The sequence below is a fragment of the Micromys minutus genome (genome assembly GCF_963924665.1).
Source record: "Micromys minutus genome assembly, chromosome: 24".
In the NCBI taxonomy this organism is placed as follows: Eukaryota; Metazoa; Chordata; class Mammalia; order Rodentia; family Muridae; genus Micromys; species Micromys minutus.
The window spans coordinates 44,834,949-44,860,997 of record NC_137959.1 but is presented as its reverse complement, the minus strand read 5'-3'; the positions used below and the strand labels follow the sequence as shown (position 1 = coordinate 44,860,997).

General features: G+C 49.0%; 1 protein-coding gene across 6 annotated transcripts in view; it reads left to right on the top strand.

The window, feature by feature from the left end:
• The window catches only part of ANKRD11 (ankyrin repeat domain containing 11), a 150,076-nt gene extending 131,272 nt beyond the window's left edge, over positions 1 to 18,804 (top strand). For 2 of the 6 annotated variants that reach the window (XM_080936810.1, XM_080936811.1), the window contains 10 exons: positions 2,180 to 2,276; positions 2,700 to 2,870; positions 3,068 to 3,271; positions 4,071 to 4,213; positions 5,837 to 5,984; positions 6,425 to 12,942; positions 14,823 to 14,921; positions 14,990 to 15,133; positions 16,437 to 16,529; positions 17,822 to 18,804. In XM_080936810.1, coding sequence (XP_080792936.1) covers positions 2,180 to 2,276; positions 2,700 to 2,870; positions 3,068 to 3,271; positions 4,071 to 4,213; positions 5,837 to 5,984; positions 6,425 to 12,942; positions 14,823 to 14,921; positions 14,990 to 15,133; positions 16,437 to 16,529; positions 17,822 to 18,007 — 7,803 coding nt within the window. In that variant the 3' untranslated portion in view covers positions 18,008 to 18,804. Of the gene's footprint in view, positions 1 to 2,179; positions 2,277 to 2,699; positions 2,871 to 3,067; positions 3,272 to 4,057; positions 4,214 to 5,836; positions 5,985 to 6,424; positions 12,943 to 14,822; positions 14,922 to 14,989; positions 15,134 to 16,436; positions 16,530 to 17,821 lie in introns of those variants that run through there. The other 4 variants (XM_080936808.1, XM_080936807.1, XM_080936809.1 and 1 more) reach the window with 3 other exon arrangements.
• The last annotated feature ends 7,245 nt before the right edge of the window (positions 18,805 to 26,049 follow it).

Below are 26,049 nucleotides of genomic sequence, written 5' to 3'. Positions count from 1 at the left end.
AGCCATGTGGGTGCAAAGATACTGCAAAAAAGCAGAGCACAGGCCCTGTCTCTGTGAGCTGTACCCAAAGCAAAGACTAAATAGTACCGTTTTAAATTCGGACTATTGGCTCCATTTAGATGGGCCTCTCTGCCCTTCTGCGGGCTCTGGCTGCCACTCATTCAGCTGTGCAGTGGGCTGAATGTCACCCTGGAGCTGTCAGTGCTCTACTTAGCAGTTTAGCAGACACCATTTGGAATTCACATGAAGTCTACTTTCTTCCATTTGGATAATAGAAACAAAATTCAGTATAAAAGACTAAAGAAATCTGGTTTTTGCAGGAACTAATGATTTCTCCTGCTGCTTCCCTCCAACAGTATGTGACTGACAGTGTCTTTCAGTGTCTGATGGGGGCTGTGAGGGGTGCAGGCTCATGTTCATGTCAGGTGGCTCACAAGTTTTTGGACACACTAAGCCTGGGTGTATTCTGAACCATGTGTATGGCAGAACTTTCAGTGTCCTTTGGGGGGAGCTTCTTTGGTGTCCATCTTTCCCCCGAAGTCTGATACAGTGTCTCAGTCTGGTAAGCACTCAGGTGTGCTGGGCTTTGAGGCTGTAGAGTAAACTTGGACAGTTGTGGGTGCCAGTTGTTGCATGTGCTTAGCAAAAGTTAAATTTGCAGTATAGAGACTTGGACATTGAGGCAAGCATATTTCAGAATCATATTTAGATAAGTAAGTCTGATGAAGTTTAAGTTGTTATTCTCTGTAAGAAGTTCTTCCGTGGGAGGGAAATAGAACAGAGTTTTAGTGGTATTGCATGTCCCTGCATCTTTAACTGCAGGGAAGGATGGTTGACAGCAGCTGTGTGCTGCTTAGTTTTCCCCAAAAGGAAAAGCCAGGACGTGGTGTTTGAGCCTTTGAATGACTTTAGTACATGTGCCTCAGACTGCCAGTCTGGTACAGGTTCCTTTGTTATCTTTAAAATAACAAGTATGTGGCCAGGAATGGTAGCAAACTCCTTTAATCTCGGGAGGCAGAGGCAGGCCAGTCTTTTTGATTCACAGCTAGCCTGGTTTACATAGTGAGTTCAAGGTTAGTCAGGGCTACATGCTGTAATGCCATCTCAAACAAAGACAAGGCATGTCATTGTCAGCACATGCCTGTACTGCTAGCCCTGTGAGGGCAGAGGCAGAAGGATGGGGCATATATAGCCCGGGTTGTATAAGACCCCATTTTAAACAAAACCAGACCATGAAGTGTGCTTTATGACGTGAGGACGCATTAACCTGCACAGAAGCAGAGCTGACCGTGTGGCTTTAGTCTCTATTGTTAGTGCAGATGTCAGCAGGAGTGTGCATGTCACACTATGATAGTCTTCTGAGACTCCGTTCTCATGGTTTTGATACTTTATTTTCTCATTTATATATCTTTTTTTAAAACTAGCTGGTGGTGGCTTAAAGTGTTTAGGGGAGTTTTACCATGAATTGTTAAACAGGCACATGTCACTGCCTACAGGCTTGTAACATTAAATCCAAGTCACTAATATAGTGGCTTTTTAAGAAGGCAGTATTGGCATACTTGTAAAGAGCTAACAGTTTGTCAGAAAATACAGTAGAAAAGCGTTGGATGGTTTGGGGCCGGAAGACACTAACTTCAGCAGAGGGAAAATACTGATGGAGCCAAATAAAAAACTAGAGTTAAGTCTTCAGTGACAGATAGCCATGTGGTCAACTGAGTCAACTTTCTTAGAGGTGTCACCTGCCTCTAGAGGCTGACACTGCTTTCAGAAGCCAGTTTGTTCCTGTAAATGGTTTCTTGAATAGAAAGGAAGAAAAATCAGTAAGAGCTACATAGCAGCCTCTTGGCCCCAGGCTATAGAGTTTGTGCCCCGTGGCCCTGGGGGAACCTTGAATCCCTTTTGCCCCTGCTCAGGGATTTACTCCAGATCTCTACCACAAGACAGGTGCAGCTAGGCCGGATTCAAAGTGAGAGCCTTTATGTTCCCAAGTCATGGACTCTGGGGTGTCTTTCTCCACATCCCACCTCTTAAGAGCAACAGCACAGTCTTCCAGTAGAGGTTGGCAGGCCATTTTGTCACCGGTCAGAGGCACCCAGGGCCTGCTTGTTAGGAGGCGGTTAAGATGGAACAGCTGAGCTGTTACATCGTTCTTGTTAGTGCTCTGTGTTGATGCCTTTAGATGCCTCCAGCTCAGTCCATGTTGTGGTACTGCAAGGCTGGTACGGTCCTCGAAGCACCATGGCATGAAATGGAGGTTCCTAGAAGCAAGAAGAAAGGTACAGTACTGACAAGTTGGCCTTGATTTATTTACATATATTAAACTGTGTCTGCCATTTTATATGTGCACTGTTTGTTTGGAGGAGGGCTGGGAAGGAGTTTAACTGCAGACACGTGTTAATAATAGCGACCTGTCCCATGTGGGCCAGGTCAGTGGTGTTGAACTGCCTTCGTGTGTGGCGCCTATAGGGAGCAAGTGGTTGGTGGAGAGCTGACAACAGGGCATTTACACTGTGTCACAGCTACTGCTCAGGGTGGGGTGATGTCAGTGCTCCCAGCACGGTCACTTCCCCTCATAGGCTTCCTTGTTGCTCTGTAGGCTTTTGGGTGGAATAAAGGGGCTCTGTAACATTAATTTAAAATCTGGCTTTGAGGATTGTGCATGAAGTCTCCCCTCCCTTTCTCCCTCACCTGCCACACAGAGAAGCAGGGTCCTGAGCGGAAGAGGATCAAGAAGGAGCCTGTTGCCCGAAAGTCCGGGCTGTTGTTCGGCATGGGGCTGTCTGGGATCCGAGCTGGATACCCTCTTTCTGAGCGTCAGCAGGTGGCTCTGCTCATGCAGATGACTGCTGAGGAGTCTGCAAATAGTCCAGGTGAGCTCAAGGCACCTGAGTGGTGGTCCCTTGGACAGGGAGGGCGTGGCTATACCTGGCACCTGAGTGGTGGTCCCTTGGACAGGGAGGGTGTAGCTATACCTGGCAGTGGGTCCTGTGTGGATCCTGTTTCCATAATGATTGGGTCTTGAGGTTCCTTCTGTAATGCCCTGCCTCTTCTCCTCCTTGGCTCGCAGTAGACACAACACCAAAGCACCCTTCCCAGTCTACAGTGTGTCAGAAGGGGACCCCCAACTCTGCCTCAAAAACCAAAGATAAGGTGAACAAGAGAAATGAACGCGGAGAGACGCGCCTGCACCGAGCAGCGATCCGAGGTGATGCCCGGCGCATCAAGGAGCTCATCAGTGAGGGCGCAGATGTGAATGTCAAGGACTTCGCAGGTAAGTCTTTGCTGCTCCTGACAGCTTGCTTCCTGGCAGGGTTCAGGTGTCCCGATGGTGAGCCCTGAGTGTGGGCCTCTTGCCCTTGCTCCATGGAAAGAAGTGTGTTTGTGGAGTTGATAGTTGGTTTCTGTGGCTGGCTGACGTCCACACAGATTTGCTGCTAAAGTTATTGGGGGGAGGGGCTTTAAATATTTCCTCCCATGTGTCTACCACAAGGGTAGGAGGTCCTGCACTCTTGCACTGGTGATTTAAAGTATTCCAGCTGAGAGCACTCTGCTGCAGACTAAAGCACACTTGCTCTTTCCTACAGAGACTGGACTAGGGAGAAGTGCTATGAGGCAACTCAGTCTCAAATTGAGTGAATTTTGTGATTACAGCACTTGGCTGTCTTGTGTGGAGCACAATGTACCACAGTGGGAGAACTGTGTGCTCACAGAGTCTACTGGTGAGGAGGATTCAGCCAAAAATCAACTCTACTCAACCCTAGATTTCCCTGCTGCCTAGTTCATGATTGTCTGATTCTGCCTAATATAGCACATTGTTAGTTTTCATTGTCTGACTGTGGGCTATACACAAAATTTCTGCCCATGTATAATTATTTCCACAAGTTATAAGAGATAGCAGGCTAGATGTTCATTATGCAAAGCACCACACACACAAATAAAGGCGTGAACTGCTTGCCCAGAAGGCCAAGAGGGGAAGAGCAGCACACACATCCTTTATCATTCACCACAGTATAGGCAGGAGTGAAGCTTTCAGGGATTACATAACAAATACCCCAAGTTTCTGTTTTCAGGCTGGACTGCACTGCATGAGGCCTGTAACCGGGGCTATTACGACATCGCCAAGCAGCTGTTAGCCGCTGGTGCAGAGGTGAACACTAAGGGCCTGGATGACGACACGCCTTTGCACGATGCCGCCAACAACGGGCACTACAAGGTTGGCATCTCCCTGCAGCCCTCCAGTGGCTGCTCTGTCCTTAACTTCTGGACTATTCTACAGCTTCATGTTTCTCTGTCCTAGTTTTTACATTTCTCATACCGGGAAGTGAGTTTTGTGTTGTCATTGTTGCTGTTCCCTATGCCCCTGCTCCCGTCTCCCTTCCAGCCGTAAGGCCTAGTTGCTCCTTCTGCCCTAGGCCAGTACCCAGATAACCTGTCTCGATGACTGGCACTATAGCAAATGTGCAGTGCCAGCTCCGCTGTCTGGATGGACGGACAGCTGTGAGTTGCTAATGATGCTGCCCAGGGTCTAGGGGAGAAGTCAGGACTTTAGGTCCACAGCAGTAAAGCATGGTGAGGACACCTGCCAGAGCCTACAGATTGCAAGAGCCCAGTGATACGCTGGGAGTCATGAATGAAAAAAATGTTGATGACTAGATAGATTTTTAGATTTAATATTTATATAATGAGACCATTGAGATGTTTGTTTGCTGATTTTTAAGAGCAGGTTTTCTAAAAGGGTATATGCAATGTCTCAGACTTGTATAGGAATACCATGGAAGGTGGGTAGCTTGGGTAAAGCTGCTGTGATAAAACTGGAAGGGAAGTCTTCATACATCCATGAATTTTCTTTAATTATGTAAAATGTCACAAACTATAGGAACCCAGTAAGCTGAGCAAAAAGACAGTGGCCTCTCAGGAGAGAATAAAGGCAAATTTTGAAAGCCTCTCTTCCTGGATGGAAGAAGGAGATAGGTAAAGGAGGCTTTCCTCCTGAGAGCAGGCTTGATAGGAACATGGGGAAAGTCACAGAGGGTACTGACTGCTGACCCCAGCAGGGAGAAAATAGGTCCCGGCACTGCAGCAACCAAATTCTTGACAGCCCACACATTGAAGGAACAAACCAGCTTTATCTGCGCCTTGATGTAAGCCAAGCAAGTGAAAGTGGTCTCTTCGACTGGGAGACAGGTTGTGGTGACTTGTTACAGCAGCAGGAGAGAACTCACATGCATTAAGAACACTCTGGTGATGCCTTGAACTGGAACAGTCACACGAGCATGTGTTACAGCTCGAACTTAAGTTGAGAATAGATTGGAACTGGATGTTTGCACTGGAGCTGAGCGAGTTACTGTTTTAGGCATATGCTGATAAACATAGAGCTGTTGAAATGTCACCTTGAATGTTTGTCACCCATGTAATCATCTTTATGCATGTAAAAATCAAGCAAGGAAGGAGTTTTCTTATTTTCTAATGTAAATGAAAATAAATAAACCAGCTTACAGAAATGTGGTCTTTGTTTTCTCTATTTCCCATCCCCCCAGTCCCCTATGTACCCACCTTTGGGAGCTGCTGCTGACCAGCTCTCTCTTGGGAAGGGGAGCTGTGTGAGAAGATTTGGGGGAAGAGGTAGTGCGTCAAGGAGGAGAAAACCGGAAATGACCTGCTTTTGGAGGGGAGCCTGTGCAGTCTCTCACAAAAGAAGACAGCCTTGCTAGACACTTACAGCTCTGCACTCAGCACCCCACTGCCGGGGTTAGAATGGGCTATGGCCTTCTACAGGCATGGCAGGGTAACAGTAGTTTTCAAACAGTCTCTTAATACCATTATTAATGTTTCGTAGGTGGTGAAGTTGTTGTTACGGTACGGCGGAAATCCTCAACAAAGCAACAGAAAAGGCGAGACACCGTTGAAAGTAGCCAATTCCCCAACGATGGTGAATCTCCTGTTAGGCAAAGGCACATACACTTCCAGTGAGGAGAGCTCTACTGGTAAGCCAGGCCAGCAGACCATGGAGTGGGTGGGCAGGGCTTTTTACTGCCTGGTGAGGGAGCACCATGCAGTGTCTACATATGGTATTCCCCTGCAGATTGCAACACAGGGTCTACAAGCCTCCTCAGGTGGCTGGCGCCTTCAGGAACTTCCAGATACAGGAGTTCTGCCAGGGTACCTCACTGCCAAGATGCCTGTACTCTGTCTGCTGAGATACCAGCCTTGTCTCTCACAAAGCCCTGTGGGTCCCTTCTGCCTGTGGTTGGCCTCAGATGTGACTAAAGTAAAGTGCTTCTTCAGAAGCAGAGCCATCCAGCTTCCTCTCCTGGGCACCCAAGCCTGGGGGAGGCCTGTTCCCACCACGGGTGCAGAGCATCTTTAACTGATGGTAAGAAAATGATGCTGGCCTGCCTGACATCTCCCTTCCTGTTCCCAACAGAGAGCTCTGAAGAAGAAGACGCCCCATCGTTTGCACCTTCCAGCTCCGTTGATGGCAATAACACAGACTCTGAGTTTGAGAAAGGCCTCAAGCTTAAGGCTAAGAACCCAGAGCCCCAGAAAACTGTGACCCCTGTCAAGGACGAATATGAGTTTGATGAGGATGATGAGCAGGACAGGGTTCCTCCGGTGGATGACAAGCACTTGCTGAAGAAAGACTACAGGAAGGAGACGAAGTCAAACAGCTTCATTTCCATACCCAAAATGGAAGTGAAGAGTTACTCAAAAAACAACTCGCTTGCACCAAAGAAGGCAGCCCATCGCATCTTGTCAGACACATCAGATGAGGAGGATGTGAGTGTCTCCATAGGAGCTGGAGAAAAACTGAGGCTATCAGCACACACAATGTTACCTAGTAGTAAGGCCCGAGAGTCTTCTAGTTCTAGGCAGCAAAAAGAAAAAAATAAATTGAAAAAGAAGCGAAAGAAAGAAACAAAAGGGAAAGAAGTTCGGTTTGGAAAGAGGAGTGACAAGTTCTGTTCCTCTGGGTCAGAAAGTGAGTCCTCAGAGAGCGACGAGGATGACGGGGACTCTGTGGGGAGCTCAAGCTGCCTCAAGGGGTCCCCGCTGGTGCTGAAGGAACCTTCCCTGTTCAGCTCACTGTCTGCCTCCTCCACCTCCTCTCACGGCAGTGCTGTGGCCCAGAAGCACAGCTCTGGCCACACTGACCAGCACACTAAGCACTGGCGCACTGACAATTGGAAAGCCATGTCTTCTCCTGCCTGGTCTGAGGTGAGCTCTTTGTCAGACTCCTCAAGGACGGGACTGACTAGTGAGTCTGACTGCTCCTCCGAGGGCTCCAGTGTGGAATCTCTGAAGCCTACGAGGAGGAAGCCGGAACATCGAAAGAGGGGTTTGCAGAGCATGCCAGAGAAGAGAAGCACCTTCCACCCCTGTACAGATGGAGCTGTCCCCAAGCTGGATAAGGAAGGAAAAGTAGTCAAAAAACACAAAACGAAACACAAACACAAAACCAAGGAGAAAGGACAGTGTTCTGTCAGCCAAGAACTTAAACTGAAAAGCTTCACATACGAATATGAGGACTCCAAGCAAAAGTCAGATAAGGCCATCCTCTTAGAGAATGACATTTCCACTGAAAATAAGTTGAAAGTGTTGAAACATGACAGAGACCATTTTAAGAAGGAGGATAAGCTTGGTAAGACAAAGTCGGAGGATAAAGAGTGGCTCTTTAAGGATGAGAAGGCACTGAAGAGAATCAAGGATGTAAACAAAGACATCAGCAGAGCCTTCCGAGAAGAAAAAGACCGTCCCATTAAAGCAGAGAGGGAGAGGTCCACAAAGGAGAAGTCTCCCAAGGAAGAAAAACTTAGACTGTACAAAGAAGAAAGGAAGAAAAAGTCCAAAGACAGACCTTCCAAGCTAGAGAAGAAGAACGACATGAAGGAGGACAAGGTTTCCAAGGAGAAGGAGAAGGCCTTCAAAGAGGACAAAGAGAAACTCAAAAAGGAAAAGCTGTACAGGGAAGACTCTGCCTTTGATGATTATTGTAATAAAAGTCAGTTTTTGGACCATGAAGACACCAAGTTTAGCCTCTCTGATGACCAGCAAGAGAGGTGGTTTTCTGACCTGTCGGATTCTTCTTTTGATTTCAAAGGAGAGGACAGCTGGGACTCGGTGACAGACTATAGAGACATCAAGAGTGACTCAGTGGCCAAACTTATCCTGGAAACTGTCAAAGAAGATAGTAAGGAAAAGAGACGCGACAATAAGACCCGGGAGAAGCGGGACTTCAGAGACTCTTTCTTCCGAAAGAGAGACAGGGACTGTCTCGACAAGAGTTCTGAGAAGAGGAGAGACCAGACAGAAAAGCATAAAGGCATCCCCAGCCATCTCTCTGAGAAAGACAAGAAGAGACGAGAGTCTGCAGAAGGGGGCAGGGACAGGAGGGATACCCTAGAGGGCTCCCGGGAGCGGAGGGATGGGCGAATTCGGTCTGAAGAGGTGCACAGGGAGGACCTAAAGGAGTGTGGATGTGACAGCACCTTCAAGGACAAGTCAGACTGTGACTTCACCAAGAACCTGGAACCCTGGGAACGGCCCCATGCAGCACGGGAAAAAGAGAAAAAGGATGCCCTAGAAAAGGAGAGGAAGGAAAAGGGCAGGGCAGAGAAGTACAAAGACAAGTCCTGTGAGAGAGAGAGAAGCGAGAAGTCTGTCCTCGAGAAGTGTCAGAAAGACAAAGAATTTGAAAAATGCTTTAAAGAGAAGAAAGATGGCAAGGAAAAGCATAAAGACATACACAGCAAAGATAGAAAAGCATCCTTTGAGCAACTGAGAGAAAAGAAGTTCTCTAGCATCATCTCAGAAGACTTCTCGGATAGGAAGGACGACAGGAAGGGAAAGGAGAAGAGCTGGTACATTGCAGACATATTCACTGATGAGAGCGAGGATGAGAAAGAGGAGTGCATGGCCAGCAGCTTCAAGGTTGGAGAGACCAGTGACACACAGCGAACGGAGAGTGTCCAGGAGAAGGAAGATGGAAGAGAGCACCCCTCAGACAGGCACCGGAAGTCCTCTTCTGACAGGCAGCACACAGAAAAGCCAAGGGACAAAGAGCCCAAGGAAAAAAAGAAGGACAGAGGAGCTATGGAGGGGGGGAAGGACAAGAAGGAAAAGATCTTTGAGAAGCACAAAGAAAAGAAAGATAAAGAGTGTGCAGAGAAATACAAGGACAGGAAAGACAGATCCTCTGTTGACTCTGCCCCAGAAAAGAAAAATAAACAGAAGCCCCCTGAAAAGGTAGAAAAGAAGCACTTTGTTGAAGACAAAGCAAAGAGTAAACACAAGGAGAAGCCAGAGAAGGAGCACTCCCGAGAGAGAAAGTCTTCACGAGGCCCTGATGTGGAAAAGAGCCTGCTGGAGAAGTTGGAGGAGGAGGCTCTGCATGACTACCGGGAAGACTCCAATGACAAGGCCAGCGAGGTCTCCTCTGACAGTTTTGCTGACCATGGCCAGGAACCCAGCCTGAGTGCACTCCTGGAAGTGTCCTTCTCTGAACCCCCAGCCGAAGACAAAGCCAGGGATAGTACCTGCCTCTCAGAGAAACTGAGAGAGAAGGAGAGGCACAGGCATTCCTCATCTTCCTCTAAGAAAAGCCATGAGCGCGAGAGAGCCAAGAAGGAAAAGGCAGAAAAGAAAGAGAAAGGCGAAGACTACAAGGACGGCGGCGGCGGCAGCAGCAGCAGCAGCGTCAGGAAGGACACCAGCCAGTATGAGAAGGACTTCCTGGATACAGAGGCTTATGGGGGTTCCTACACCACAAAAGCTGACATGGAAGAGGAGCTAGATAAGGCTATCGAATTGTTCTCTTCAGAAAAGAAAGACAGAAATGATTCCGAGAGAGAACCTGCCAAGAAAATAGAAAAGGAGTTAAAGCCGTATGGGTCGAGTACCATCAGCATCCTAAAAGAGAAGAAGAAGAGAGAGAAGCATAGGGAGAAATGGAGGGAAGAAAAGGAGAAACACAGGGACAAGCATATAGACGGGTTTCTAAGACATCATAAGGATGAGCCAAAGCCTGCAGCCAAAGAAAAGGATAACCCTCCCAACTCCTTTAAGGAGAAGTCCAGAGATGAAAGTCTGAAGCTTAGTGAGGCCAAGCTGAAGGAAAAGTTGAAGGAGAACACAGAGCGAGAAAAGGGTGACTCCGTGAAGATGAGCAATGGGAACGACAAACTTTTGCCATCCAGAGACTCAAGCAAGAAAGACAGCAGACCTCGTGAGAAGCTCCTGGGAGATGGCGACCTCATGATGACAAGTTTTGAGAGGATGCTGTCCCAGAAAGATCTTGAGATTGAGGAACGGCACAAGCGACACAAGGAGCGCATGAAGCAGATGGAGAAGATGCGGCACAGGTCTGGGGACCCCAAGCTCAAAGAGAAGAAGCCCACGGACGACGGGCGCAAGAAGAGCCTAGACTTCCCTTCCAAGAAAACTCTGGGGCTGGACAAAAAGGTCAAGGAGCCAGCTCCCATGCCGCCCACTGGTGAAAGCAAGCCACACTCTGGACCAGGTACAGAGTCCAAAGACTGGCTGGCTGGGCAACCCTTGAAGGAGGTTCTGCCTGCTTCACCCCGCACTGAGCAGGGCCGACCCACTGGGGTGCCCACGCCCACCTCAGTAGTGTCATGCCCCAGCTATGAAGAGGTGATGCACACACCCAGAACCCCATCGTGCAGTGCTGATGATTACCCTGACCTAGTGTTCGACTGCACTGACTCCCAGCACTCGATGCCTGTCTCCACCACGTCCACCAGCGCCTGCTCTCCACCCTTTTTTGACAGGTTCTCTATGGCTTCCAGTGTGGTTTCAGAAAATGCAGGCCAGACACCCACAAGGCCTATCTCTACAAACCTTTATCGCTCGATATCTGTGGATATAAGAAGGACACCCGAAGAGGAATTCAGTGTTGGGGACAAGCTGTTCAGGCAACAGAGTGTCCCTGCAGCCTCTAACTTTGATTCCCCAGTACAGCACTTGCTAGAAGAAAAAGCTCCTCTGCCACCTGTTCCTGCAGAAAAGTTTGCCTGCCTGTCTCCTGAGTACTACTCTCCAGACTATGGTATCCCCTCGCCCAAGGTGGACACTGTTCACTGTCCACCAACAGCTGTGGTCAGTGCTACACCACCCCCAGACAGCGTCTTCTCCAACCTCCCACCAAAGTCTTCCCCTTCCCCTAGAGGTGAACTGTTGACCCCAGCCATTGAAGGGGCCCTGCCTCCAGATCTCGGCCTACCTCTGGATGCCACAGAGGACCAGCAGGCCACAGCTGCCATCCTTCCCCCAGAGCCCAGCTATCTGGAGCCCCTGGATGAGGGCCCCTTCAACACCGTCATTACTGAGGAACCTGCTGAGTGGACGCACACAGCTGCTGAGCAGGCCCTTTCCTCCACCCTTATTGCCAGTGCCTCTGAAACCCCTGTCAGCTGGCCTGTGGGCTCTGAGCTTATGCTGAAGTCTCCACAGAGGTTTGCAGAATCCCCAAAACATTTCTGCCCTGGAGAACCCCTTCATTCCACCACCCCAGGACCCTTCACTGCTGCAGAGCCCACATACCCTGTCTCCCCAGGATCTTACCCCTTGCCAGCCCCTGAGCCAGCCCTTGAAGAAGTCAAAGACAGTGGGACAGGAGCAATTCCAGTGGCCATCTCTGCTGCAGAAGGGGCTGCTCCTTACACTGCTCCTACTAGGCTGGAGTCATTTTTCAGCAACTGCAAGTCACACCCAGATGCACCCCTGGACTCAGCCCCTGAACCTACGGGTGTTACTACTGTGGCTCCAGTAGAGGCTCTGGGACCCCTAGAGAGCAGCTTCCTAGACAGCAGTCATAGCATGTCTGCCCTCAGCCAGGTGGAACCAGTATCATGGCATGAAGCCTTTACTAACCCTGAGGATGACCTTGATCTGGGGCCCTTCTCACTGCCAGAGCTTCCTCTCCAGGCCAAAGATGCTTCAGATGTTGAGGCAGAAACTGCAGAGGCCAGTCCTGTTCCTCCAGTAGAGAGCTGCTCTACAGGCCCCACAGGGGTTCTCAGTGGAGGGGATGTCACTGCCTCTGCAGCTGAGGAACCATCAGCCCCACCACCTCAGGAAGCATCACCTCAGCTCTCCACAGAGCCCGAGTCCCTAGAGGAGCCAAAGTTGGATGTGGTTTTAGAAGCTACGGTGGAAACAGAAGTCCTTGCAGATGGGAGTGCCCCTGAAGCATCAAACTCCAATTTGGTGCCGGCACCCAGTTCCCCTGAACAGCATCCTCCTGGAGGTGGTGCTGAAGAGACTGAAGCTGAAGATCCTTCTGCTACTCCCTGCTGTGCGCCTGATGGACCCACCACAGATGGGTTGGCACAGGCACACAACAGTGCGGAGGATGCTGCAGTTGAAGGGCCCCCAGGCAATGTTCAGCCAGAAGCTACAGACCCAGAGCCCAAACCTCCATCTGAGGTCCCCAAGGCCCCCAAGGTAGAAGAAGTTCCTCAGCGTATGACCAGGAACCGTGCCCAGATGCTGGCAAGCCAGAGCAAGCAGGGCATGCCTGCGGCAGAGAAGGACTCCATGCCGGCCCCAGCCTCTAGAGCCAAGGGCCGTGCCTCTGAGGAGGAAGATGCTCAGGCCCAACACCCCCGAAAGCGGCGCTTCCAACGGTCTAGTCAGCAGCTGCAGCAGCAGCTGAACACATCCACACAGCAGACTCGGGAGGTTATCCAGCAGACGCTGGCAGCCATTGTGGATGCCATAAAACTGGATGCCATTGAGCCCTACCACAGTGACAGGTCCAACCCGTACTTTGAGTACCTTCAAATTAGAAAAAAGATTGAAGAGAAACGAAAGATCCTCTGCTGCATCACTCCGCAGGCACCACAGTGCTATGCCGAGTACGTCACCTACACAGGGTCCTACCTCTTGGATGGCAAGCCCCTCAGCAAGCTGCACATCCCTGTGGTGAGTGCCGTAGGCTCTGTATCCAGAAGCAGCAGGGTAGCAAAGAGCTTTGTGGTTAGAGAGGCATTCTTACATGTTATTTCCTCTATCTAGCCATTCATTTTTCACACAGCCCCACACAGCGCTATCCTATTTCAGAAATCCCCTTTTGCCTCACTACAAGCAGCTTCCTTGCTACACAGCTCCCGTGTTTGTTCCTTGCTGACTTGGAGAGACTCATCATTATTATGCTATGGTGTCCAGGGGTTGTCTAAGTGGGCACAGCCCTGAAGGAAATTAATGACCTTGCTGACCCCTGCCTAGGCCAAAACACACACGCGCGTGTGCACAAACCCTAATGGGGATGCGGCTGGTTTTGGTGGTTCACTTGGAACAAATCAGTACAGCTAGCTTGATCACAGCTGGAGGTCCTCGAGCCTCTCCTGCCTGGAATTCTGACATGCAGGGACCAGTGCCAAGCTTTGTCTGATTAGTGAAACAGGGTGATATGACTTCTGTCCAAAAGAAAAGGAGCCCCTTAGTGCTCTGTGTGTGTGTGCCTCCCCACTAGTCTCTCCTAGCATCCCCTTGAGTGAAGCAGACAAGACTCAGGCTAGCCTCACTAAGTCAGAAGCCACAGAAGCATGTGCACAGCCTCTTCCCATAGCAGTGTACTCTCCCTCGTGGACTAAGTACTAATCCCCGTGATGTGTCCTACCTGGTCTGCCTTGAAGACATCATCTCTTTGCCCCACTGGACACATATGAGGCCCGGAGGCATTTAGCTGAAACTTTAAGGTCACTCCCTGCTCCTGCCCACACATGCACACTCGCGCACACTCACAGGAGCCATAACAGCTACTAAGAACTGTATTTCTCCTTCCCACCTTGTGGGTCTCAGGGATTTTACTCAAGTCAGTAGATTTGGTGTCAGATGCCTTTACCTGCTGAGCCATCTCACTGGCCCCTAAGATTTAGTTTATGACTAAAGTTCAAACTCAGAAGCAGCACTGAGTCTATAAGCTGTTAACGGTGGGGCATAAGTCATGGTGATCATTGCCTGGGAGACAGTTCTATGTGGGCATGAGTCTTTTTGTCAAGTACTTAGTCACTAGTGAGGCTGCTATCCTGGTCTTCCTGCTGAGCCATTGCCAGTCTTTTGTAATCCACTTTACCTCAATGAAAAGACTGCGACTATATTCAAAGTCAAGTCTTCTCAAGTGGATCTTGCCTGCCAGTCATTCTGTGACATTGCTTGCTGCCCAGGCTTTCTGTTTCTTCCCCAGCACCTCTAATGATGGAGTTTCCTATGTGATACAGAAAGGTCTAGTCCATGTGTGTTGTCACTTCTGAGCTTCCCTTTCCTGGCTCACAGGAAACTACATGTGCTGCCCCAACCCTGCCCTGCCACCTGCATGCTACTCCTCTGATGTAGAGTGATACGGGACAACAGAATTTGTTTTCCTACCTGTGTCTGCCTTGGAAGCTCAACTCCGTAGTAACTTCTAAGCACCACAGACATCTATCCTCTCCCATGCCTCATTGTCTGTGAGACACTCCATAGGGTTGGTTGTCTAGCTCTCCCCACACCACCCACACCCCAAGACATTCAGCCGGGGTTCAGGATTCTGTAAGCACACTTTGATTGCATGCACCCTATTCACTCAAAATTTCCACTTTCCCACAGTGCTCCTTTGGCATAGGTGGGTGGGTACACCTGACCCCAGATGCTCTGCCTTTCCTGCTGTTGTTTGTAGGGTTCACACTCAACTCCCCCGTGGTGCTTCTAGGTAACCATCTGCCACCTCTCAACAAGTTTCTGGGTATAGTATACTAGACTGTAACATGTCCACATTTTTAATACGCTCATTGTGGCTTACCCTTCTCCCCTTATATTTGCAGATTGCACCCCCTCCCTCTCTAGCAGAGCCCCTGAAGGAGTTGTTTAAGCAACAAGAGGCTGTGCGGGGTAAGCTGCGTCTGCAGCACAGCATCGAGAGGGTAAGTGGAGCCATGGGCGGGGCCTGCTGACAAGAATCTTCAGCTTACCTGTTCCTCTCCTCCTTCAGGAGAAGCTGATTGTGTCCTGTGAGCAAGAGATTCTTCGGGTTCATTGTCGGGCAGCCAGAACCATTGCCAATCAGGCAGTACCATTCAGTGCATGCACAATGCTGCTGGACTCCGAGGTCTACAACATGCCTCTCGAGAGCCAGGTCAGTGACACTGCCAGGACTTCCCTGCTCAGGTCAAGCTGTGGGGCCCTAGCCCCAGGTTGCTTCAGAAGGCACAGGGGATGGGTGGCATCCTCTTCCCTCTCCCCGACTGACCGAAACTGCAGCAACAAGACATGGGGGCACAGGAAGTGTGCCTGTAAGGCTGCAGAGGCCTAGCAGAGCTTCTTAGCTTCATTGTGTTTGTAAATTGGCATTATGTGGGGTAGCTGGAGCCACAGGGCTAGAAGCACTTAGCCTGTCTATACTACTCACCAGAGCAGCGTTCCAGTGCCTTATCTGCGTTCCTGCCTCAACCTGTCACCAAGCACTGTCCTGCCATCTCCCAGCAGCCGTTTTTAGCTTTGTCACTTATTTCTGGTCAGCACTGTTTCAGATGCAGTTTCAGTCCCCTACAGATAACCGCCCCAAACGACTGCCAGGCTGTGGGTATCTGAGGTGGGTTTTGTCATACGGAGGCCATCACATTCTTTACACACTATTTTCTCTATCCTCTGTAGAAATCTCATGGCAGTTAGACTTACTCCTAGGCTGGGCTGTGTCCCTGTTCTGCATGTAGCTGCTTATAACATGGTTCCTCCTGGCTATTGAGAATTTGGTGATGTCTGTCATTAGAGGCCCCTTGCCGTGTACGGTATAACTAAATAAACTTGGATTAAAATTTCTTTTCAGTCCATTAACATTTCTACACTTGGGGAAAAGGGACACACATACTTTCCCCATTTGCACAGATTAGCAACAGGTATTCTTTTTAGAGAAAGAATCTCATGTAGTCTGGACCAGCCTTCAATTCTGATTCTGCCTCCTGCTCCTGAGGGCCAGAGTATACAAGGTGTGTACCACCATTCCAGACACAATGCTCCTCTGCTTCAACAAACCAAAAGTTCTGCCTAAATACACATTCCTTACACATTCCATGCAAAGGAGAGCTAGTAGGAAACTGATCCCAGGCTACCCAAGATCCTCAAGTTTCCACCTCAGACATCTCAGCTGTGCTTTTCAAAGCAGAATCATTACTTTGAGCTTCTAAAAGGGAATACGTTAAAACATAACCATTACTAGCTTTAAGTGATCCTGTAATCTTAAACCAGTAGAACAGAGGCCACATGTGGCCTACTGTGGAGCCCTGAAAATATCAGCTGCCCCAGTCTGTGCCTACCAGTGCCTGGGAATACCCAAGGGCAAGAACAGACGGTTGAAAAGAGGCATTCCTTGTGTCCTCTGATGGACAAAGGACTGACTGAACCAGAGCTTTTATGAACATCCATCCCTATTGATCCCACAGGGGGATGAAAACAAGTCTGTGCGAGACCGCTTCAATGCCCGCCAGTTCATCTCCTGGCTGCAGGACGTAGACGACAAGTACGATCGAATGAAGGTGAGTGCTCGTGCCAGATGCTCTCGTGGGCCGTGCCACTGCCAGGATGCAAAGATCTTGGGTCTGTCTTCCTCTGTCCAGGTATAGGGAGCAGCTCCTGGCACAACCCAGCGTGAGCCTTCCTAAGAGGTTACAACCTACCTTCTACACTTGGCTATTGCAGTACACAAGAGGATGGGAAAAGGTAGATCAACAAGACAGACACAAATCACCACCTACAGCTGCTAAAGCCAAATAGGGTAGCAACAGGCTCCGGCATACCAGTACAGATGAGGAAAAGAAGTTCATGCAGTATCCCCATAAGTGTTGCTCTTCTGATGCAGGGAAGTCAACCCAGAGTCTCCTGCTGTCATCAAATACTTGTTGTAGACAGTACGTGACAGATTGTGAATGTTAGCATTGCACAGAGGTTTATCCTTTCTGAGATGCTGAGAAGACCTGGGGAGAATCAGAAGCCCTTGTGCTTAGGCCTGAGGCTAGTCAAAAGCAGGGCTCAGAGCTGAGGTGGTTTTTCATTTTTCCTATGAGCTCCTGCTCCGTTCTCTTACTCCATCCTAGAGTCACCTCTGGGTCACATCTCATCCCAGATGATGTTGTCTAGGAGACGACTGTGGCAAGACAAAGTTTGACCATATTTGTTAGTAATAAAACAGTCCTAAAATTCTTTAAAGGGAATCTTGGTGAAAAGATCCTCAGTGTTTCTTTTAAAACCAAAAGGTGAATGGGATTCTCCGTTCAGAAGACTATGTGAGACTGGGTTGGAGGAGGCTCTGTCTCCCTATAGAGTGGGAAACTGATGCTGGTAGTTCAGGCTCACAGGATTGAATCTCATAAATCATTCACTTAACCTTAGCAATTACATGACTTCATGGCTCTGAGCACTGGGATGATTTAGCCCATAAGTGTCCTTCAGGGTCAGCCACAAACAGTGAGTAAATGACTCATTTGGTCCTAAAACATGTCCCACTCCATCCAAGTTCCTGTATACACTTTTAAATGCCATCACTATTGTGAACACAAAACACACACCAGTGAAAGCAGATCTGCAACCCCCAAAGGTGAGTTAAGAGTCAGACCCCCAGTATGACTGAGTTACTCCAGTCTGAAGGTCAGCATAGGGGAGGCCCATCCGCTTGATCTAAGCTCTCTAACCTTGTCCTCACACAGTTGACTCTAGGAGGATCTGGGCCTCGTCCGGATGAACCAGGTTCTGGGTTAAGAGCCAGGGTGGAAGCCTGATGGCAGTGGTGGAAGCCAGGGCCTGACAATCCCTCTCACTTTGTGTGTTTCAGACGTGTTTGCTGATGCGGCAGCAGCATGAGGCTGCAGCCCTCAATGCCGTGCAAAGGATGGAGTGGCAGCTGAAAGCCCAGGAGCTGGACCCTGCTGGGCACAAGTCCCTGTGTGTGAATGAGGTGCCATCCTTCTACGTGCCCATGGTTGACGTCAACGATGACTTCGTACTATTGCCAGCATGACACCCAGAGGAAAGACACAGGACACAAACAAGGGCCACATAGGTCGCCCAGTGCTGCTGATGAGTCCCGGCAGCGGAGGAGGGAGCACCGCGTCCATCAAGTGGGAGGAGCCCAGAGACTGCACCTGGCCTGGCCATCTGTCTCCCCCCTCCAGATGCCAGTGAGGTAGATGCGTCTCTTTTTACCAGTTGCTGTGGGAGCACGAGGCCCAGACACTGCAGAGCATTGCCAGGCCTGGGGACAAGGAGACCGTGGTCACAGACAAGGTGGCTCTGTCTCAGCCATGCCTTCTGGGTTTTCTTCCAGCTGATGACAGGGCACTTAAGGAGTCGCAGAGCAGAGTGTGTTTTTTTTTTAATTCCTCGTTCCATTCTGATCAACTAATGGAAAATAGACTAAGGCGTCCACCTCGCATAAGCAGTGACCTCAGGGTCAGAGAGGCAGGAAAGTGCTGTCCCGCCCTGGTCCCCGGGACAGGCTTGGACACTGGTGCCGGCAAGGGTCCGGTTGCTGCCTGCCTGGACACAGGGACGCAGCCAGGACTCTCCGATAGTGTTTTTAATGGAGTCAAATCCACGTGGTTTGTATATTTTTCCTTTAATCTTGGGCATTTTGTTTCTCTTTCTGAGAACGTAACTTGAAACACTACAGAGCCAATAATCCTATAGAGTGTATCCGCAAACTTGTACAGTTTTATATACATTCACAATGTACTTTTGCTGCCTTCTAGATAATTTATTTTGCAACACATTACTGCACAGTTGTAAATAACTTATGTACTGTAACATCACTTTCAGTTATGTGTAAAGAAATAAATAAATTAATTAAAATGTTCTTTGTACATGCACTGTCCCTTCAGGTAGCAGGGTCTCTCTTATGGGCTGCCGTTACGTTAACTGACTAGTACATGGAATCCTGTTAGTCTGTAGAAAAGGATTAGATGCCCAGAGCCTCCAAGATGCTTCTCATGTCCACATGGCTGTGAGTGCCAGGTTTTCACTACCAGGAGGTCTCTCCCACTTGTTTCTGAAGATCCTCGGCCTTGAGCGTGACTGGCAGTGTAAAGATGCCTTAGCAGCTCTGCTACTAGGGCGCCCTGTCCCACCACCCCCATCCCCACCCCTGTTCTTTCCTGTCCCTTAGTCCACTTCTTTGAAGTTCCATTATTTCCAAGCATCCCTGGAACCACCAGTTGCAGCCCACAATGACAAAGCTCAGGTACTCCAGCCCTCCCTCTGCATGAGGCTTTATTGCTACTCTTAAGATTACCCAAATAAATATACCCATATATAACCTGCTGACCCAAGGAGCTCTGTTGAGCTAACTTCACATAAAGAGTACTTAGGCCTTCCAGACCTAAGTTGTACCAGAGAGCCAAGAACCTCATGCACATCTAGGCTCTGAAGTAAAGATGTTGCAGATGCATGCATGTTCAGACCTCTAGTCATCATGGAGACAATATTTTCAACACAGTATGTCTACACACATGCGTGCACATGCATAGCTGGGTGCCAGGCTAGGATAGAGGGATTAAGAGAAGGAAAGAAGAGGTGGGCCACTGGTGGGGACACTCTGGCAGTCTGCAAATGGATGACAATTCTCAGAGGAAACTCGGGAACAGCTTCTTTTCTGCTCAGATGGCTTGTGAGATCAGGTTAGATCCAGGCTGGCCTAAGAACAAAGTTCCATCCAGGGGTTTCCGCCTGCTGGCTTTTGGAGCCCGGTAAGGGGTCTGCCCTGGAGAACCAAAGCAACTCTACTAAAATTGTCCGTCTCACTGAGGACGGGGACAGCACATAGCAGAGTAGCGAGGAGAACTAGAACTTTAGCCCCAAGGGGCAGCAGGACGCTGAGCTGAGCTGAGCTGCAGCAGGCAGGTTAAGGGCCTTGTGCCAGACACCGGGGTCTGACTTTTATACCTATTCACTCCACCTCAGAGCTGTCACACAGGGCTGCCCAAGTTCTCGTTTGGTGGAGGCAGGCCTGATTATGGCCAGCTAAACGCGTGCCTAGCAACATGCCTCTTGTCCCTCCCCAGTAAAGGTTTCAGCCGACTCCCAACGGACAACCTCTGATGGAGAACAACTAAATAACACACATATCCAAAGCAGCTTTTGGACGTGTGGCATTGAAAACAGCTGTGAGCTCTGCACCCCAGGCGTGGTGGTAGTCTGGTCCTTTACTGGGGATGACTGGGCTTTGGAGCCACAATCGTGTTTTGGGCACCTCTTGTTATTTGGGGGTGGAAATTGCAAGTAGACATTTTTCAGTTTCACGCGGGACATCAGAAATGTTAGTCGCAAACACTGGGATATAGTTCAGGGGGCTAAAATAACTGTCAGTTCAATTTCCTTTACAAAACCCCAAAATCATAACAAAGTGAATTCAGAAGACAAGGAAAATTTTGTTTCACACAAAATGGTTAGGATTTAAAATCAAAGTACCTGCAGAATCATTCTCCAGATAGTGAATAAAAGTGAACTGTTGAGATTTGTCAGTCTTGTACTTCAGAAGGTACTACACAAGGCTCGTGAAAGCCATGTCTGTCTGCTCATGAAAAGAAGCAACTGGAGTAAGAACAGAGTCTGAGGCCTTGAGAATCACCATGTAGCCAGGAGGAGTCCCCACACCTGACAGCTCCCTGGAAAAACAGCTGTTACAGTTTGTCATGACTTGACCTGGCCTGGCCTCCAAAGGAATTCCCTCTTCCCACAGCATCGTTCAGAAACACCTTTAACCCAGGGACACATGAGCCATATGTGGACTACGGTCTGCCGTGGGTTCTTGACGGAGAGAAAGCTTGTGTGCCCAGGAAGCATCTGAGAACATTTTCTTAGCTCCAAAGGAGAATAAACCCTTATGCAAATAACAGACGAAGCCTAAAGTAGCCTTGTAACCTGTCATAGCTGCCGAGGAAAAACCCTGGGGAAAAGAAAGTGATCTTACCAGACAAAACCAAACTTAGAAGTGTGCGTTCGAAAAACAAAGGACATCATGCCTAAAATATTAACATGGCTGGTGGTGCAAAAACTGTGTCTCAAAGCCAGAACCTTGTTTTAAAGAAACGGACCCTGATAGATACATAATGAAGTAGTTGGATCTGAGTTGGAAGTCAGTGTGCTGAGAAATGGATGGTTGAGATAGTCTAATCTGAGAAACAGAAGACTGAAGGAAAAACCTGGGCTTCTATAGATGCCAGGACCCGTTTGCAGTGCCTGGGGGAGTCCTAGAAGGAGAGAATTAATAAGCAAACTACAGAGTTGCCCAAATTTGATATAATAAAAAGAAAAAAAAAACCTCAACCAACGTAAAAAGAGTGTCGAAGCGTAAGATCGCAGTCTCCAGAAGGACTCCAGGTCAGCCGGGACTGAAGCAGAGACACAAAGGTCACAGGCAGCATCGCCCCCCCCAACCCCGCCCTGTGCAAAGTTCAAGACTCACGATGGAAAAACTGTCCCTCTGAAGTTAAATTAGAAGACATTTCTAGGTAAATAAAGAACCACCTTGACGTCCCCACCTTCCATAATGGGTCAGACAGGAAGTCATCGAAAACCTGTCCCTCTCCCGGGAGTCCATACAGCACACACCCCGCACCAGGAACGACTGTTCACTGTGTGTGGCTTACTCTCTAAGAACAGGTCATACAGGCCAGAAGTCAGTCTCGTGTTTGTGTATATGCATGTTAGCATATGTGTGGGCCCATATGTGTATAAGAGTGATGTGTATGTGTGTGCATGCATGTTGTGCTGGCTGATCTTGTTAACTTGACACAAGCTAAAGTCATCTGAGAGAAGGGAACTCTGAGAAAAAAATGCCTATAGGACATTTTCTTACTAGTGATTGATAGGGAACTAGGACCACTGTGGGTGGTGTCACCCACACCTGAGCTGGTGGTCCTACGAACTCCAATCAAACAAGGTCAGCATGTCATGACGAGCAACACTCCTTCTTGGTTCCTGCATCAGCCCCGCCTCCAGGTTCCAGCTGACTTTCTTTAGTGATAAACCATGATGTGGAAGTTAAGCAAAAAAAGCAAGTCTTTCGGTCCTGGTATTTCATGTCAGCAACAGTAGCGTGAACTAAGCATCTCAAGGCCAGAGGCTCTATGATCAATGTCTTCCATGATTACTGTACAGCTTATACATTGAGCAGACTCGCCTTCAACTTGGGTGGTCTAACTAGCCATCTCACTCCAGGGATCCCTGTCCTTTCCCTCCTGAGTGCTGTGACTACAGGCTGTCATACCCACCTGTCCTTTACCTGGTTCTAGGGCTCTGACCATAGGCTCTCACCCTTTTTATTTGCTTTACTTTGGTTAGTCTTTTGGGACAGGATTTCTCTGTGTAGCCTTGGCTGTCCTGGAACTCAGTCTGTAGACCAGGTTAGCCTCCAACTCGGATCTGCCTGCCTCTGCTTCCTGAGAGGTGCCACCATGCCTAGCTGGGTTCTCTTGCTTCCATTGCTGATACTTTGCCTCTCCCCAGCCTCTGGGCATACCATTTAAAGTACAAAAATCCTGAAAGAGGCCGCCCGCTCTTAGAAACAATGTTAAGAATCCTTATCCCTCAGAAAACAGGAAGAGAGCAAAGTGAAGGAGCAAAGGCTTAGAAACCACCATCCTAGAAACCCGTGAAGGGTAGCCAGATGTGGCGGTGCACACCTGTAATCCCAACACCCAGGGCAGAGGCAGGCAGATCTCTGTGAGGTCTGGTCTGTATAAAGAAAGGGGAAAGGACACAAAGCTGAAGGACAGAAAGGTCTCCTCAGACAGGAATTGAAGGAATTTCTCTTGATTGCCTCCCCACAAGGAATATTAGACATTCTTTGGAGAAACACGGGTCAGGCTAAGGCAGTGTCTGAGTATGTGGTTAGTTTGCACAAGGCCTAGGGATCAGGGAGAGAAGACTCAGGTCTGGGGCAGAGAGATGGCTCAATGGCCAAGACCACTGTGCTCCTCCAAAGGACCCAAAGTTTGGTCCCCAGAAAAGGATGTCAGCTCACAACTACCCCAGCTCCAAAGGACTTGACATGCTTTTTTGATGGCAGAAGGAAACTGTACATTTGGCTTACATCCATACAGACATGTATAAATTATACATATTGTATATATGCAATGTATTAATTAAAGTTTAAAGAATGTGGATCTGCATTAAAGAAAGGAAAAGGACTTGGGGTACACACCTCTGCAGTCCCAGGAGACCAAAGCAGGGCCATTGCTGTGGGTTTGAGGCCAGTCAGGGCATCATAGCAAGATCCTGTCTCCACCGTCTTCCATTCCTCCCTCCCCCCTCCCCATGCTCCCACCTCACAGCATGCAAGACTCCCACTGTGAAGACATGAGCCTTGTTGTAAACTGCATGGAGTCAGAAGCCTGCTCACTAGGAACTATTCTGGAGCCTGGGGGTCATGGCTACAGGTCAGGCCCCAAAGCTTTCATACAGGTTCCTGTTGTTCCTTGGCAGTCAAATTAAATTAAAACCTGACTCAGGGAAGTACAAAGGACACCAAGTACATAAACGCCACAAAACTGCAACTGGTCAAGGCTTTGTGGTGCAGCCTACAATCCCAATGCTCAGGAGGCCAAGGCAGGAAGGTCACTTCATGTTTAGGGCCAATCTGGGCAATATATAAGAAGTCCCCATCTAAACAAAGCTAAGAACGGTGGCTCACATCTGTATTCTCAAATCTAGAAACAGGCACTGGGATTGTTACAGCTTTGAAGCCAGCTACAGTATGAGACATTGTCTCAAGATCAATAAAAGACACTCATCATGGCAAGGAGGTGGGGAGAGGATGGAGAGAAGGCTAGAGACTGAGCAAGGGCATTAGAGGAGCAGACAGGCCTAGCATCCCACCAGACATCAGCCAGTAGAAATAGTGAAGCAGTGAAGGTGGGGGTGCTCCTCTGTAACCCCAGAGTTTCAGAGGCAAAGGCAGAAAGATCAGGAATTCAGGTGATCCTCAGCTACACAGTGAAGGGAGAACAGGGTGGGAGGGAGGGAGGGAGGAAGGAATTGGATGATGTAGAAACAGTCCTGCAGGCTGAAAGCCAGCAGCTACATCATCTGTGAGCAGCTCCTGGATGGGCTGACTTTACAGAGATCCCTTCAACCGCAAAACACAGCTCCTCGGGTCCACGTGGAGCATGTGGAAGAACACATTCTTACCTTAACAAATTTCAAGGAACTCATACCGGGTCTGTTCTTAGGCTAAAGTAGAAATAACAAGATAGACAAAAACTCTCAAAATACCTTAGCTTAAGCACTACACTCATAACTAACACCAAGGTCACTTCCAGCCTGGAAACTCACTATGTAGATAGACCACACTGGCCGGGTCTCACATTCACCAAAAGCCTGCTGCCTCTCTCCTGCTGGGATTAGAAGGTATTTGCTACCAGACTAACTAAAAGTTCTAAATTAAAGAGGTTTTTAAATTACATTTATAGCCTGGTGGTGGCGGCCGCACACACCTTTAATCCCAGTCCTGGGGAGGCAGAGGCAGGCACATTTCTGTAAGTTTAAGACAAGCCTGGTCTACAGAGTGAATTCCAAGACAGCCAGGGCTACACAGAGAAACCCTGTCTCAAAGTCCTCCCGACCCCACAAAAGGCGGTTCATTAAGAGTGCTCACTGCTCTTCCAGAGAACCTTGGACCTAGCACCCAGACGGCGCTCACAGGTATCACCGCCCCAAGTCCAGTGACCTACATTCTGCTGACTTCCATGTTCACCACCCACTCACATCACTGATTCACATACATACATACATGCATGCAGGCAAAACCGTCATACCTACAGTCAAAAAGGTATGTTCAAAAAAAACCCAAAAACCATACAAACACAAACAGCACCAAGGTCCAATCTGTGAGGAACTGGACACACTGGGGCAGGGAGAGACAAAAGAAGGTTCTGGGGACTGGCAGAGTGCAAGGAACCAAGAACCCATTTCCCAGACTAAACAACCTGAGAGGCAACTGCTTAGTTCACTCGTCTGCCAAAGACTAGCAAGTCCCAAAAGAGGGCTGGTGCTCTACCACTGAGCTAAATCCCCAGACATGTGTTATTGTCATATTTAGGAAACTAATACTTTTCAAAACAAATATTCACAATGCAATCTACTTTGTGACTCCAAATTTTGCTTCCTACCTAATTTAATAGCGTCCTTGATTGGTTTATATTTACGAGCACACAGAATAGATAGAGATAGAATCTTCTGGCACCCATAAGCAAAGCGGATGGGGAAGGAGTCACGTGGGAATGGTTAGTGAAGTCCAGAGTAGAGCATCAGCACCTTTGACTAGCTGGGCTCTAGCCCAGTGGGACAGCTCACACCTGCAGTCTCACTCTGGAGGCTGAAGGAGGCAGAGTCTGTATTAGATACCAGCCTGGCCCACAGCATGTGGCAGACACTAGCTCAGAGGGGGAAAAAATCTCCATGGTAACCTTAAAGAAGATAGTGACAGGTTGTATATAGAAAGACATGGAAAAGGAGCTAAAGTTTCATTACAAGAAAAAGTGTAACAAAAAGACAGTAACTCAGGAAATGAAAGCCAAACCATCCTGGACAGAAAACAGCAAAATAGCAGAGACCCACTCTCAGCAGTAACTAAGAAGACTAAGCTCTCAAGGACAAGGTGTTGGGATTCTGTAAACCCCACCCCTCAATTGCCTGGGTGTAGCCAGCTATGCTCCGCCCCAATGACCTGACACTATAAAAGGGGCTGCTTGCCCCCCTCCTTTCTCTCTTGCCTCTCTAGGCCTCTTGCAGCCTTGCTCTCCCACCCCTACCCCTTCTCTTCCCTTTCCTCCTCCCCCTCCACGTGCTCATGGCTGGCCTCTACTCCTCTCTCTCCCTCTCTGCCTCTACCACCCTCTTAACTCTTCCATGACCCGAATAAACTCTATTCTGTACTATACCGTCATGTGGCTGGTCCCTCAGGGGGAAGGGATTCCCAACATGGGCCCCCCAGAGGCATCTCCCTTGCCCCCAGGCCTCGCCGCACCTCCATGGGCCATATGCCCCCCACTCTCTTCATCCTTC